Below are 15,211 nucleotides of genomic sequence, written 5' to 3' on the forward strand. Positions count from 1 at the left end.
GACACCAAGATTATCACTGTATTTTGTTTTTATTCAAGTATTGTGGATTTTATTGCAAAGTCACCACTAAAGATGAAACATTTATTTATTTATTTATTTATTTATATGATTTTATTTAGCTCAAGGGATTTTCTAGCACTCTGGATCATAATGACTTTAATGAAAAAACTCTTGACATTTGCTTAATTTAGCCTTTCATTTTATTTGTGTTTGTTTAGTTTTTGTATCTGATTTAGTAGTCTGTGTAATGTTCACTAAAATTGGATTAGAATTTTTTAAAGAGGCACTTTAATTTTACACTTTTACATCTCATTTATACCAACTACTGTAGCAAACTCCTGCCACCAAAGCTTGATTGGATCCAGCCAGATGGCTGAGAGGATAACTCAATATTTCTAAATGTTTTTTCATGCTTTTAGATTGTAAACAGTCCTCTTTACAAACATATTTTTTAATATGATGGGTTGTTTTGTACGTGGAGAACAAAACGCAATAAAAAGGTTGCAAAAACCTTTACCAAAAACGTGTGCAGATTTAAACAATAATGCGTCTTGTTTCAGTGTTTCACATTAATGAGTAGACTGGAGAGGACCAAAAGAAAAACAGTTTCCCAAAATATTTGGAGCCGTATTGAACCGTTGTAATTCAATAAAAAAAGAAGGGTCACTTATGCTTTGGTGTACTGGAAATCAATTTCACAAAAAAAGGAGCATTTTAATCATTTAATTCATCTAAACTATTTAAAATATAGATAATACATTTGATACCTGAATTATACTATTTTCATCTGTGTTAAATAGTCAATATTGAAGGAAAGAAGAAAAACATTAATATTGTAACTCATTACACACTTTTTAACAGTTTAAACGGAATCTTTGAAATCGATTTTAAAAATACTGATATACTATTTCCTGTAACTGTATCCAGATACTTTGTTGCAGTGCTCACAAATGACCACATGGTGTCACTCTCCTGCTAAAGAAAGGCAGGGACTGTGTCGCTCTCTTCCCTGAGTGGGTTGCATCAGGTTTGCACTTTCCCTCAACATAAACTCTTCTGTTTCTGTAATTGATGTCCAACATTTCCCAGAATGCCCTTTATGACCTCAAACATTCTAATGATGGTGACTTTATATAACTAATCATTTTCTATATTTTTTTGTGTTGTCAATACCTGATGTTTGCACCGCTTTGGTCCAAACATTCACAACCACAAACATCTTTATTGTTCGGCGTCGAGGAGATGAGAAAGGAGGTTTGAACTCTTCTCTCTGTTCTTTTTTCATTCTGTAAGCAGCTATTTCTGAAACTTTTCATGTGAACAACTGAGTACAACACTATGATCTAGGAGAGCCTGTCTGAATATGTGCTCTGTTATCCCTGTTTATAAATCAGTAATATGCCTCATGGGAAGTGTAGTCTTTAGTTTAGGGAATGCACAGAAGAGAGACTTTGAAGTTATTTTTCTAGTGACACAAGAATGTTGTTTCTGTGAGTCAAATGTAGTCATGGATATTTTTCATTTGTGATGATGTAAACATCACTATATATATATGGCTATATTTATCATCAGCTAATAGTATGACACACACACATATGTTTGATTCATGTACTAATAAATGACAATAAACTGAAATATTTTTGGCATTCCTGCGCACAAATATATTGGTTTATTTTTATTTATTGCAGTAAAATTTGGAAATTTGCACCATTACAACAATATATGGACTAATATGGTAACACCCTTAAGAAAAATGCATTATAATAAAATCAATAAGCGTGTAAAAATGTGGTATTTTTTTGCTTCATGTTAGAATTAGAGCCCAACAAATACTGATAGTGACATTACATTTAAAAAAAGGTAAGGGATTACATATAACATGAACACGAAAAATCTTTTTGATAAAAATACTAAATGTTGTTCAAGAGTATTGACCAAGATTTATACCAAGCAAGATATTTTACAGTAGAAAAACAAACTTGGACATTTGTTGGACATTTAGTTTCAATTATATTCAACTACTTTATGCAGTTAAACATTAAATGTTTTCCTCAAGTATGATGCATTTTGCTTTCATGCCAACAAGTATTTAAAATCACGCAGGTCAACTTGTCCACCAAATGCATGTTTTTATTTATGTATTGTTTTTCGTTTTTTGGCCTAGTTCAGAGGGACCTCTGTGTTTTGGGAAAACGTAGTGGCGAGGTGAACTCTAGGGCACGGCACAATTTAAAATGTCGTGTTATGGTTCCTAACTGCATAAGAGCGAGTCAATAAATACTGCAGGCGGCTGTTGATCTTTCATAGAAATAGTAAACGCGATAACACAACGCTTTGACGTCACATGACGCTCTCGGTCCACACTCTTTGACGTCTGACAATCTCTGCAGAGAAAAAAAAAAAAAAAATGTGTTTTTTGAAGCAGTCACGCAGCCTTATCAGTGTGACCATCTACAGATTGTCTCCCTGCAGGCCGGCCCCCACCAGAGGCCATGTGGGCCGCAGATAACAGATTTCTGCAGCAGAGACACACAGCTGACATGGAAATCAGACACAAAGCTGAGTTGTTGTTGTTGTGTGTAGAAGGAGATTATGCAGAAAGCCTTTTTAAATCAAAAAACAATGAAGGAAGCAGTTTGTAAGAGCATTTTTTTTGGACTTCTAATGTGCGGTTCACATTATTTGTTGCAGGATTTCGACCCATTTTTATCCAGTAAAGCCACAAATGCTGTCGTAATTAATAGCCCAACAATTGTGAATTTCTTTCTGGGGTAAACTCCACTCCATTGTTCACTTCCAGAGTACCTCCCCAGGGTTATACTTGATGCACGCATGTGAAGCTCCCCTGTGGGACTCTTTGGCCTCCAGATCCAGTTTCCTGTCTATACCCTGCGGACCAAACCTCTGTCACAAAACACATTTGGATCCACTCAAGTTGAAGTGTCTGAGGGGACAATGGCACGCAAACCTTAGAGTAGCCTCATTTAGCTTCTACGAACGCAGATCTCTGATCAGCACAGATCTAAGGTTATCAGGAGAATCTAGCTACTCTCAGAAGGGTAATGTGATGGATGATCAGAAGAGTCTTTAATGTCATAAAAAAGATCAGGATTAAAAGCAGCTGGAATCCTCATTTCCTCTGTAGCCTCGAGGAAAATGAATCTTCTTTTATTTGGTTCAATTGGATCTATTTGAAATCAGCTAAACATTGTGCACTGCATTAGTATGTTTGTGACCAGTTGTTGATGATAAGTTAGATTGTGGGAAGTTCTTTTTTGACTGGAAGAACTGGAGAGATATGTTTTGCTGCAATCAGTCAGTCCTAATTTCCCACGATCCCTTTCACACGCAAATTAGCTTTAGTCACATGATGAGAGAAGCAACAGGCTGCAATCCTCTTGCCTGAAGGCTGAAGGTCGGCGTGCCAAAGGGAAGACAGTAGAGTCCTCAGTGGTGAGATGCATCATTTCCTTTGCTACTAAAGAATACAATTAGATAGATTCTCTGTTTCTGCAAGTGTAGCAGACGTGATTTTCCTCGCTCATCTCACACAACAGATACACTCTCATTTTAATCTATGCAGATTTTTGCACTGGCTCTGTGCATGCATGCGTCTCAGCTCTGTCTCATGGCCATAACTGAGTCTTTCATTAGGGCTTCAAGTCTTTTTGACAATACACGTGTAAATCGTGTTATTATTACTAGTCACATTACTATTACTATTACCTGTACCATTAAGCATTTTAGCTTTACTTCCACCCTGAAGCCCTTTTTGCTTTCTCGTTCTGCAGGTTTCCATGAATCGTTGTGGTACCTGGACCGTAGTCGTGCCTCCTGCTGTGAGCCGACTGACACCCACTGCTACTTCGATTACTATTATTAGTCACATTACTATCCCTATTTTCATAACTATAATTCTACTGTAATAATTGCTGCTGTTATTATAAGTAGTCTTATTATATGAATCATTTATGTCATATACATTGAATGTGTTGTATCTCTGTTATGCTGTTCATTCTGTACACATGACATCTATTGCATTCTGTCCATCCTGGGAGAAGGATCCCTCCTCTGTCGTTCTCCCAGAGGTTTCTTCCTTTTTTCTCCCTGTTAAAGGGGTTTTTAGGGGAGTTTTTCCTGTGCCGATGTGAGGGAAGGACAGAGGATGTCGCATGTGCACAGATTGTAAAGCCCTCTGAGGCAAATTTGTAATTTGTGATTCTGGGCTATACAAAATGAACTGAATTGAAAAAAAAAAAAATTAAACATGAGGTAGATTTCTAATAAAAAAGGCCACAAAATAACTGTCTCTGGCTGCAGATCAGAAGCTGAGCATTGGCAATGCAGCCAGCTGTGTTTGTAGTTTCGTAAGCTGTTAGCTGATAGCTGATAGCCAAACACACCAGCCAAAACAATCAAATTGGGCAAACTGCTTTCCAACTGTGGTTATCAATAAAACAACAGACAATAAACAGTGTTTTCAGAAAGTGTGAGTCAAATGAGCAAACACGGGGGTGCTTCATGATCCTCCTGGAAGAAATTATGATAATTATGGGGTTAAAGCTACTGCCAGGGGTAAAACAAATAATAAAACATATGTTGTTTATATGTATATAAATATACAAAACATTTTTCCATGAATTGAACATTAATTCTACTGTTAATTCTAAATACAAAGTCATCTTTTTGAATTGTTAACGTCTTCATGACAATATTAAATCTCAAATAACAACTTTTAATGTGAGGAAAAATATCTCAACTTCACAACTTAATTCATTATTTTTAAGGATACGTTCACATTATTTCAAGTCCGTCTAAAAACAACATCTAGCCACATATAAACAGAGTTAGTCAGATATTTATTTATGTAGTTATTTATTTAGTTATTTAGTTAGTTAGTTAGTTAGTTAGTTAGTTAGTTAGTTAGTTAGTTAGTTAGTTAAAAAACTTCGTTGTCCACAATGTTGAAAATGTTCAACATTAATTAAGACATAGTAGGAAACAGTAAAAAAATTGATAAGCTTAGAGTTCAATCATATGCAATCAAACACAGTTCAGTAATCCTATAACAAGTGTTCAATGTGCAAATTCTTTCTCTGTGTCTTTCTCCATGTTGAGCTGCAGTGAAAAGATTACAAAACAATGTTCGTAACTTTGGAAGACGCCCACTCGACTGTTGACGCCTCGGATTCACTTCAGATAAACTACTGGATGCTGTGGATTTTGTCCCTCATTCCTTACATCACTAACAGCAGGCACATTTTTTTTTAATGTTGTTATGGGAACCTGACTTTAGTCTTACGATGGGCTTGACATCAATGTGACGTTAAGACAACTAACATGACAGAAAACCTCAAAAGAGTCTGTAGTCTACACACAACAACATACAGAGCTGCTGCTGTTTACTGTTGTGTTATAAATATACACGGTTCTGTGTGTGTGTGTGTGTGTGTGTGTGTGTGTGTGTGTTTGGCCCGACAGCCTGTTGCAGCACAATAATTCATCCTGTTTATTTAATTTGGCGTCCTACACAGGGCTTCCACAGTTTGGCTCAACATCAGGTCTAAAAACATCCAAGGTCTGAATCACGCCGTCTATTTTCAGCCAGCCTTCTCTTCCCACAAATAAAAAATCAACATGTTGCTTCAAGAGAACTGCGTCACACACAGACTGCACACACACACACACACACACACACACACACACACACACACACACACACACACACACACACACACACACACACACACACACACACACACACACACACACAGATACATGAGGCCGCCGTGTCACATTGTGAGTAGGTGGGTGTCAAACAGATTTTTTTACGGGACGATGAAGGGGAAGTGAGGAGGTGAGCTGTGTGGGAGCGGGTGACATCTCCATGGACGGAGGGAGCTGTCTGCGTCCTCATAAGCACTGCAAATTCATTGAAGTTGTATTTCTATTATTATGGCTGTTAAAAAGTACAGTTACAGTACGTTGTAACTGTAAATAATCCTCAAATGTAGTGCTTTATACTCTAAGATTACTTAAAAGGCCACTTCGCTGATTGGATTTTCCGTCGTGGAAAGAGTAAGTACATTTACTCAAATGCTGTACTTGCATACAGTTTTGAGGTACTTGTACTTTACTTGTATTTATTTCCTTTTTCCTTTTTCTTTATACTTCTACTCCACTACATTTCAGAGGCAAATGTTGTACTTTTTAATCCACTACAGAAAATCAATTTGACAGCTGGCGTTACTTTTCAGTTGAGCGTTTAAAACTAAAAGCTTTTAATGTGCTTATAAAATTCAAGACATTGTTAAAGATCAGCTGTTCTCAAAGGCTTTGTGACCTCTTACATAATACCGTGTTGTTGTGTCTCATTGTCATGTTTCTGATGTCAATGAAACATTAAAGAACATTTACCCACTAAACTTCTCAGATTTTATTATTTAAATATCTGCTTAGGGCTCTTTCTTTAGTTACTTCAACAGCCAAAATCAACACAAAATGAAAGATCCTTGTAGCTTTAAGCAGGAATTTGAAAGCAATAGTTTTACTTGTAATGGAGTACTTTTTTACACTGTTGTATTTGTACTGAAGTCAATTATCCAACTACTTCTCACCAATGCAGTTTTACACATACAAATCATCTGTCTGACTAAATAACTCTCTCAATGGGTCTCTGTAAATTAACATTATTCACCCTCAAATTGGTTAATCCCCTAAATAATTTCCATTTGTTGAATTTTGAATTAATAATTTGAGATAACAATAAAACAGGTTGCTACCCTGACATATGATACCATCACCTGAACCAAGTAAATCATCTTCCAGTCATAACCATATTGTTGTCCCCAATTTTAGAAACATTATCACTGTACTTGTTCCAAGGTTTTGCAGAATCCTCCAATATACTGGGGACAATCATTTGGATCTGAAGACAAAACACCAGGTCTGTATTGGGTCACACCAATTATCTCCCTCCCACTGCTTCCTGTTTCTCTCTGCTTTCATCACAGTAATAAATACAAATAAATCAAAATAGGCCGACAAATTCCACCACACAAATCTCTTTCTCTCAGGTTGATTTTCCATGAAGAAGGCGGCAATCTCTCTCTATTTCTGAGCATGTGTGTGGGCGGGTGTTTCCCAGTAGAAAGATGTCCAAATGAACTGCCTACGTCTTTAGAATAAAATGCCAAACGCGGGTGCCACAACAAGTGAGTCACGCTCCCATACATGAGTCATTGTTCATCTTCTGGAGACTTAAGTGTGGTTCTTACCCTCAAGGAAACAAAAATCTTAGTGTTTAATTTTACTGATCTCTCAGTAGAATCAGTGTGATGGAAAAGCAGTCACGTGACCCTTTTGACCCCAAACAGCTGGAGAGATTCACTCCAAAATGTGAGGGATAAAGATGACATCAACTTCTGGGTGGGATTATTTTAGGTGTTCCTGCACCCCTTTAATATATGTTCTATTGCATAAGAATAAATATAATTTTACTTGATTACAATTATTGATGGGTTCATTACTTTAAAGTGGCAATCCTTATGATTTCAGTCCTGGTTTGTGTAAAAACAATGAAATTGTGCTGAGAGTTTAGCAGTCTGGAGACTTGTTGTTGAGCTCCAAGAGTTCAGAATTGTGTGCATAGTTTAATTTTCTGCGTTTATACAATGGAGAAAAACTGTAATGTCTTAAGAATGTCGCCACACACAACCAGTTTGTAATACTGCAAATATATATACAGCGGGTAAAATAAGTATTGAACACGTCACCATTTTTCTCAGTAAATATATTTCCAAAGGTGCTATTGACATGAAATTTTCACCAGATGTCGGTAACAACCCAAGTAATCCATACATACAAAGAAAACCAAACAAATAAGTTCAGAAATTAAGTTATGTGTAATAAAATGGAATGACACAGTATTGAACATGCTTACTGAAATGTATTTAATACGTGTTCAATACTTATTTTACCCGCTGTATATGGCAATTCTTTCATCAGTGGACCGTAAGCACAATCACTAATGTTACAGCTGGTAAATAGGCAAATTTTGATGATTTTTTATGCATATTTTACATTTTACAATACTGCTGGGTAGGCTTGATGATATAATAATATCATAATGTATTAATTGATCATATTTGGTAATGTTAATCTGAATCTGCAAAGTATATCCTTAAACTGTCAGATAAATGTAGTGCAGGAAAAAGTACGTTTGCCTGGATGTCGGACTAGTCGAGTACAACCCAATCCATTACTTTTAGCTACTATTTAAACTGTTTATCCATCACTTTAGCTACTACTTAAACTGTTTATCCATGCATCTTATCTAACTACAGTACCAGTCAAAAGTTTGGACACACCTTCTCATTCAACTACTTTGAAGAATCTAAAATATAAAACATATTCTGGTTTGTTGAGCATTTGTTTGTTTACCACATAATTCCATATGTGTTCCTTCATAGTTTGGATGTCTTCAATATTAATCTACAATGTAGAAAAAAATAAAAATAAAAATAAAGAAAAACCATTGAATGAGAAGGTGTGTCCAAACTTTTGACTGGCACTGTATTTCAACAGTTTAACCTTCTTTAATCTAACTATTTCAACTGTTTATCCATTCATATCAAACTATTTCAACAGTTTAATCTACTTAAAGTTAACTATTTCAATGGTTTATCCATTCATATCAAACTATTTCAACAGTTTAATCTACTTAAAGTTAACTATTTCAATGTTTATCCATTCATATCAAACTATTTCAACAGTTTAATCTACTTAAAGTTAACTATTTCAACTGTTTATCCATTCATATCAAACTATTTCAACAGTTTAATCTACTTAAAGTTAACTATTTCAATGGTTTATCCATTCATATCAAACTATTTCAACAGTTTAACCTTCTTTAATGTAACTATTTCAACTGTTTATCCATTCATATCTAACTATTTCAACAGTTTAACCTTCTTTAATCTAACTATTTCAACTGTTTATCCATTCATATCAAACTATTTCAACAGTTTAATCTACTTAAAGTTAACTATTTCAATGGTTTATCATTCATATTCATATCTAACTATTTCAACTGTTTATCCATTCATATCAAACTATTTCAACAGTTTAATCTACTTAAAGTTAGCTATTTCAATGGTTTATCCATTCATATCTAACTATTTGTTTATCCATTCATATCTAACTATTTCAACAGTTTAACCTTCTTTAATCTAACTATTTCAACTGTTTATCCATTCATATCTAACTATTTCAACAGTTTAACCTTCTTTAATCTAACTATTTCAACTGTTTATCCATTCATATCTAACTTAAAGTTAACTATTTCAATGCTTTATCCATTTGCCTAACTTAATACTGCAACTGTTTATTGGTTTATCATCACTATTAATGTGCAATGATTACTAAAAGTTAAATGTTCATCTGTATATTGGGTGTTGTAGTACATTTTCTTAGCAGTTAGTTGGATTTAAAAGTAATATCATTGCTTTACATGGAGACAATAACTACTATAATTCACATATTTGAGTTAAACAGTATTTTTGATACATTTCCCACAATGCACCAGTGGTGTAAACGCTGTCTGGCGGTTAGAAACGTGGAGGGGGCGTGGCCTAACTCTACTCCGCCTCTGATTGGCTTAGCCTGATGGAGCCAACGAGTACCGACCAATCAGAAGCGGCCGTGCCTCCATCCACTGACACGCTTGGTGCGGACGTGTGTGACAGTTGTCGACAAATGGCCCTGAGGTCGAAATTACTGAATCAAAAGCTGAATGTAAATGACGCCCACAGAGTCATATCTTCATATATGTTGTTGTTTTTATCACAAAAGGTATCATAAATGAAAGAAACATTAAAGAATCACAGCTTGAAGGGGAATAAAACAGACAGCGGGCAATGAACGTGGTGTTAAGATGATCAAAGAGTAGGACAGAGAGCGGAGGTCTCACTCTGTCTTATTTTCAGACTCGCACAACGTCATCATAAAACACAGCAGCCTCTGAATCCATTGTTTGTTTTTTTACTTAATTATTTTGTTGGGGGAGAAAAAGCAGCAGATTATTTAAAAACAATTATTGTATGTAGTTATTTTAAATAATTTTTTTTATATTTTAATGTTTTTTAGTTGAAGCTAAAATAAGATAAGATAAGATAAGATAAGATAAGATAATCCTTTATTAGTCCCGCAGCGGGGAAATTTGCAGGCTTACAACAGCGTAGAGTAAAGTGCACACAAGATAGTAGAAGAAGACAAGATAAAAAAATAATAAAATAAAACAAGTATTATAAATAAGCAATAAAAAAAAACAGTAGAAAAAAACAACAACAACTGAAATATTATATTTACAGACAGAGAAAAAAACAACAACAACTATTTTAACTATTTTTAACTTTTTTAACTATTATTGCACAGTGTAATGTGTAATGTATTGCACAGGTTTTTATTGTCATGTTATTATTGTCATGTGGTCATGTGGTCTGCTGGGAGCAGAGAGTTAATATAATATAATCCTTTATTAGTCCCGCAGCGGGGAAATTTACAGGATTACAGCAGCAGAGAGGATAGTGCAAATAAGAGACATAGTAAAAAAACAAGATCAAAAATATGTAATTATAAATAAGCAAATGAGCAATAGAAAAACCCAGTAAAAAACAGTAAAGAATCCACAGTAACTGAAATATTATATATACAGACAGAAACTATTATAACTATTGTATTGCACAGTGTATTTGTATTGCACAGGTTTTTAGTGTTTTTAGTGTCATAAGATAAAATAAGATAATCCTTTATTAGTCAGGATTACAGCAGCATAGATATAGTGCAAACAAGGTACATAGTAGAAAAAAACAAACAAGTATTTTAAATAAGTAAGTAAGTAAGAAAAATAAAAAATCCACAATAACTAAAAAAAAAAATCTTGTAAATATAGTTGTAACTGTTGTTTGTATATAGATATACATATTATGGATATATGAATATATATTCTTTCTTTTTTTTTTTAAATGTGTCTACAACAAGGTTGTATATGATTTTTTTTTTTTGTATATGATGCTATGTATGAAATCAGCTGAACTATAACATGTTTTCCTCTCTGATTAAAAGAGGGAGTTACAGTAGAGTTTAGTAGACTGTTAATGTACGACATTCAAATAATACCCCCAAATTTCAGTCTACTTTTCGTCATGTTGTGTTTTGTTGTTCTCACGTGTTGACGCTGTTTTCTGTTTTCTTCCACAGATGGTCACCTGCACAGGAAGAAGCATGAACACGACACATACGTCTTGGTGAGTGACTCTGGGGGGTTTATTTATTGGATTGGTTATGACTATCTTTTATTTCCTCACCTCTGTAATAGCATGCACACACACATAAAATAATTGTACTGGAGCGTTCATTACTTCTCAAAGTAGCCCACTCTGTCATTACAATGAATTTTGTTCTTTAGTATGTATTCATATCTTTAAAGACAAGTTTGGGCTGGTATGTATAAAACTTCCAAGAACAGTAACAATAATTTACTGTATTAGTTTGTTGCACTTATTGTATTCGTATTAGTTTGTTTCTGTACTTTTGCTCTGGTTTATGCTTTAAGATGCTTGTTTAAGAAAGGAGATGCACTTATGACTTCTGGTGACTAGTAGTTCTCTTGAATACCTATGTTGAATACACTTCCTGTAAGTCGCTTTGGATAAAAGCGTCTGCTAAATGACTGTAATGTAATGTAATGTAATGTAATGTAATGTAATAATTATAGTTATGGTATTGCACAAGCTGAAGTTTAAGTTATTTTATTGTTGTTTTTTATTCATGCCAACCCAGTATGTAGTGTCCCTGATTTTTCATTTGCATAGTGAAGAACATTTTTTTATCTTTTATTGGTGAAATCAGTCGCATAACACGTTCATACTACTTCTTTTTGTTTTCTTATCTTATCTTATCTTATCAGATAAGATAAGATAAGATAATCCTTTATTAGTCCCGCAGCGGGGAAATTTGCAGGCTTACAGCAGCATAGAGTAAAGTGCACACAAGAGACATAGTAGAAGAAGACAAGATAAAAATAAAAAATGAAAAATAAATAAAATAAATAAAATAAATAAAATAAATAAAATAAATAAAATAAATAAAATAAATAAAATAAATAAGCAATAAAAAAAACAGTAGAAAAACAACAATAACTGAAATATTATATTTACAGACAGAAAAAAAAATGTGTAATGTATTGCACAGTATTATCTTATCTTATCTAATTATAGTATTGCACAAGCTGAAGTTGAACTTAATTTATTGTTGTTTTTTAATTCACACCAACCCAAAACACATTTATTTCACTTTTCTTTTTTTAAATCTTTGTATTGGTGAAATCAGTCGTCCACCCCAAAGTCATCTCAGCGAGTCATCCTCCCAACACACGATCTTCGGCGGCTACACGGGGCTACCGCTAACCAGCGCCCAGCGGAGTCCGGCCCGCAGCGCTCTCTCCCCGGTATGCTGCCCGCTGACAGCGCCATGACCTCCATCGTGCAAAGAATAGCCCGCCAGGCCCTCGTCACCTTCAGGAGCCCTCCCCGGGTCGGCGAGGACTCCAGCAGGTCATTCCTGGAGAACCAAAGCAAGCTGCAGAGCCTGCTGACGGAAGTGCGGGCTGCAGACTTGAAGCTGGCCCCTCGGAGGAGCAGCGACAACCCGCCCGTCGCGACCCCCCCTGCGTTCCCGCACCACCAGGGAGGCCCCCCCGTCACCTACATGCACATCTGCGAAACCGACCAGTTCAGCATGGGGGTGTTCCTGCTGAAAAGTGGAGCAAGCATCCCCTTGCACGACCACCCGGGCATGCACGGCATGCTCAAAGTCATGTATGGGAAGGTCAGGATCAGCTGCTTCGACAGGGTGGAGCATGGAGCATGCATACCCCCTGCACCTGCACTGCCCCCGGGTCAGAGGAGCGCTCTGCGGGGGTCGGTGCTGCGCTCCACCGCAGAGTTCACAGAGGAGAGCGGTCCCTGCGTGCTCTCACCTGAGCGGGACAACCTGCACCAGATTGATGCAGTGGATGGACCCACGGCGTTCATGGACATACTGGCCCCGCCGTACGACCCTGAGGACGGGAGGGACTGTCACTACTACAAGGTGCTGACTGATGTGGAGGGCAAAGAGGAGGAGGAGGTCTGGCTGATGGAGATCTCACAGCCTGCAGACTTCTGGTGTGGAGGAGAGCCGTACCCAGGTCCTGAGGTCTGCCTTTGATCCATCTGACTCACCTGCAGCAGCAAAATGTCTTTTTTTTCTCCCCTCTATGTTATTTTTTTTAGCACTTGGTGGGACAGTAAAGGGTCACTCTAAATCCTGAATCCATGTGAATTGTAGTTGAGCTGCTCCTGCACAGCACAAACATTATGTGAGATGTTGTAAACAGTGCTGCCCCCTGCTACTCTGTTTCCAAAAGGTGAAATATAATGACTTTCCATTTCACTTTAAAACAAAATTGGCAATATAACCAACATCCTGTATGAACTGTGATCCCGGAGGTCTGCCTCTGATCCATCTGACTCACCTGCAGCGGCAAAATGTCTTTTTTCTTTCTAGGGCTGGTCTGATTTATGGGGCTTTTTTTTTTGGCACTTGGTGGGACAGTAACGGGTCACTCTAAATCCTGAATCCGTGTGAAGCCTAGTTGAGCTGTTCCTGTAGAGAAACAACACAGCACAAACAGTATGTGACCTTGTTGTGAGGTGTTGTAAACAGTGCTGCCCTGCTATGGCGAACAGCTGCAACTCTGCTTTCAAAAGGTGAAATATAATGGTTAAACTTTCCATTTCACTTTAAAACATAATTGGCAATATAATCAACATCCTGTATGAACTGTGATCGCTCTCTGTGTCTGTTTTTAAGGATACAATGAGCAGAAAAGCAGCTACAGTAGTTGAGTACTTTAACTTCTCCTACTATAACAATTTTCAGATATTTCTTTAACCCCCAGAAGGGGAAGGCAATCCATTTTTTCTTCAATTTTCTTACTTAAGAAACTTAATTCCGTGATGTTATCCAAGTCCAAGTTTGGCACTGTTTTCTCTAAAATATCTCAGATCATATGGGAAAAGACATTTGAGTCTGCAGGTGTTGATGATTATCAGCTGTAACAAGGGAAAGAGAGGACTTGTGAGGTCACATGCTGCCTCATATATCACCCAAAAAGTCTCTTTCTGATGGATTTAGTTTAATGAAAGGTGGTGTCATTGTTTGAACCACTACAGGAGCATATCACCAATCAGCTGAAAGTTTAAGAAAACTAAAAGCACCATAATTGGAGCCACAAACGCCGTGAGCATGGAGCTAAAATATGACCTCGAAAGGTATTTTTGCAGGAGAAAAGCCAAGAAATGACAAATTGATGATGTGCAGGATGCTAATGCTGCGTTCAAGAAAAGTCAGGAAGTCTGCTGCTTGCATGTTGGAAGAAGTTGGTGCTTCAAGTTCCGATTCAAAAATTTGGAGAAGGCTTCTGATCACTTTGAACATTACACACCAATAATTTTCTATAATCTTTAAATGCACAACATTTCAGCTTTCAGTATTGCATGAAGTATTTGCTTTTGGTAGAACACTAACACTAAAAATGTGCAGTTATACTAACAGTTGCTGCAATGCATACACCTCTCCACGCCGCAGCACTGGAACATAATAGTCCAATTTATAATCTACTTGTTGGGAAATTCCAGACTTCTGACTGCGTCTTGAATGCAGCATTGGAAGTAGATGTGTCCCAACCTGAGTCTGTGGAAGTTCCCCCAGACCAAAGAGGGACTTCTGTCCAAGTGTTTCTAATCGTCTTCCCGCTTCAGGCTTTGTGGCGTTTTATTCCAGTCGGATTAAGAACTGAATCTTCAAGTCTGTTTTTTTGAAGACTCAAATATATCTGCAGGTTTATTTTCTTTGCGTTGTGTTTAAAACTCTAGAGACTGTAGACTTCCTTCTTTTTGTTTGATCCTCAGGACTGTTTGTGATTTGCATAGCTGACTGATTTTCAGGAGACTGTTTTGAAGGATGTGATTTAAGCTTCTCAGCACAAAGTGTGACTGTCTGTTAGCGCGTGAGAAAAAGAGAGGTTTTCATTGATCGGCCACAATGTAAAAAAAAAAAAAAAATGTCAGTGTGATTACAATTTGCATTGGAATGAATCAGAACTGAA

At 36.5% G+C, this 15,211-nt stretch overlaps 1 protein-coding gene across 1 annotated transcript; it reads left to right on the forward strand.

Moving 5' to 3' along the window:
• Window positions 1-12,452: 12,452 nt before the first annotated feature.
• Window positions 12,453-15,211, forward strand: adob (2-aminoethanethiol (cysteamine) dioxygenase b). The gene has a single exon (XM_054600218.1). The coding sequence runs from the start codon at window positions 12,511-12,513 to the stop codon at window positions 13,267-13,269; it is 759 nt and encodes a 252-aa protein (XP_054456193.1). The 5' UTR covers window positions 12,453-12,510; the 3' UTR covers window positions 13,270-15,211.

The sequence above is a fragment of the Anoplopoma fimbria genome, chromosome 6 (genome assembly GCF_027596085.1).
Source record: "Anoplopoma fimbria isolate UVic2021 breed Golden Eagle Sablefish chromosome 6, Afim_UVic_2022, whole genome shotgun sequence".
In the NCBI taxonomy this organism is placed as follows: Eukaryota; Metazoa; Chordata; class Actinopteri; order Perciformes; family Anoplopomatidae; genus Anoplopoma; species Anoplopoma fimbria.

Bases quoted from the DNA above. Each gene is read 5' to 3' on its own strand.
- adob (XM_054600218.1), top strand. From the start codon at position 12,511: ATGCTGCCCGCTGACAGCGCCATGACCTCCATCGTGCAAAGAATAGCC.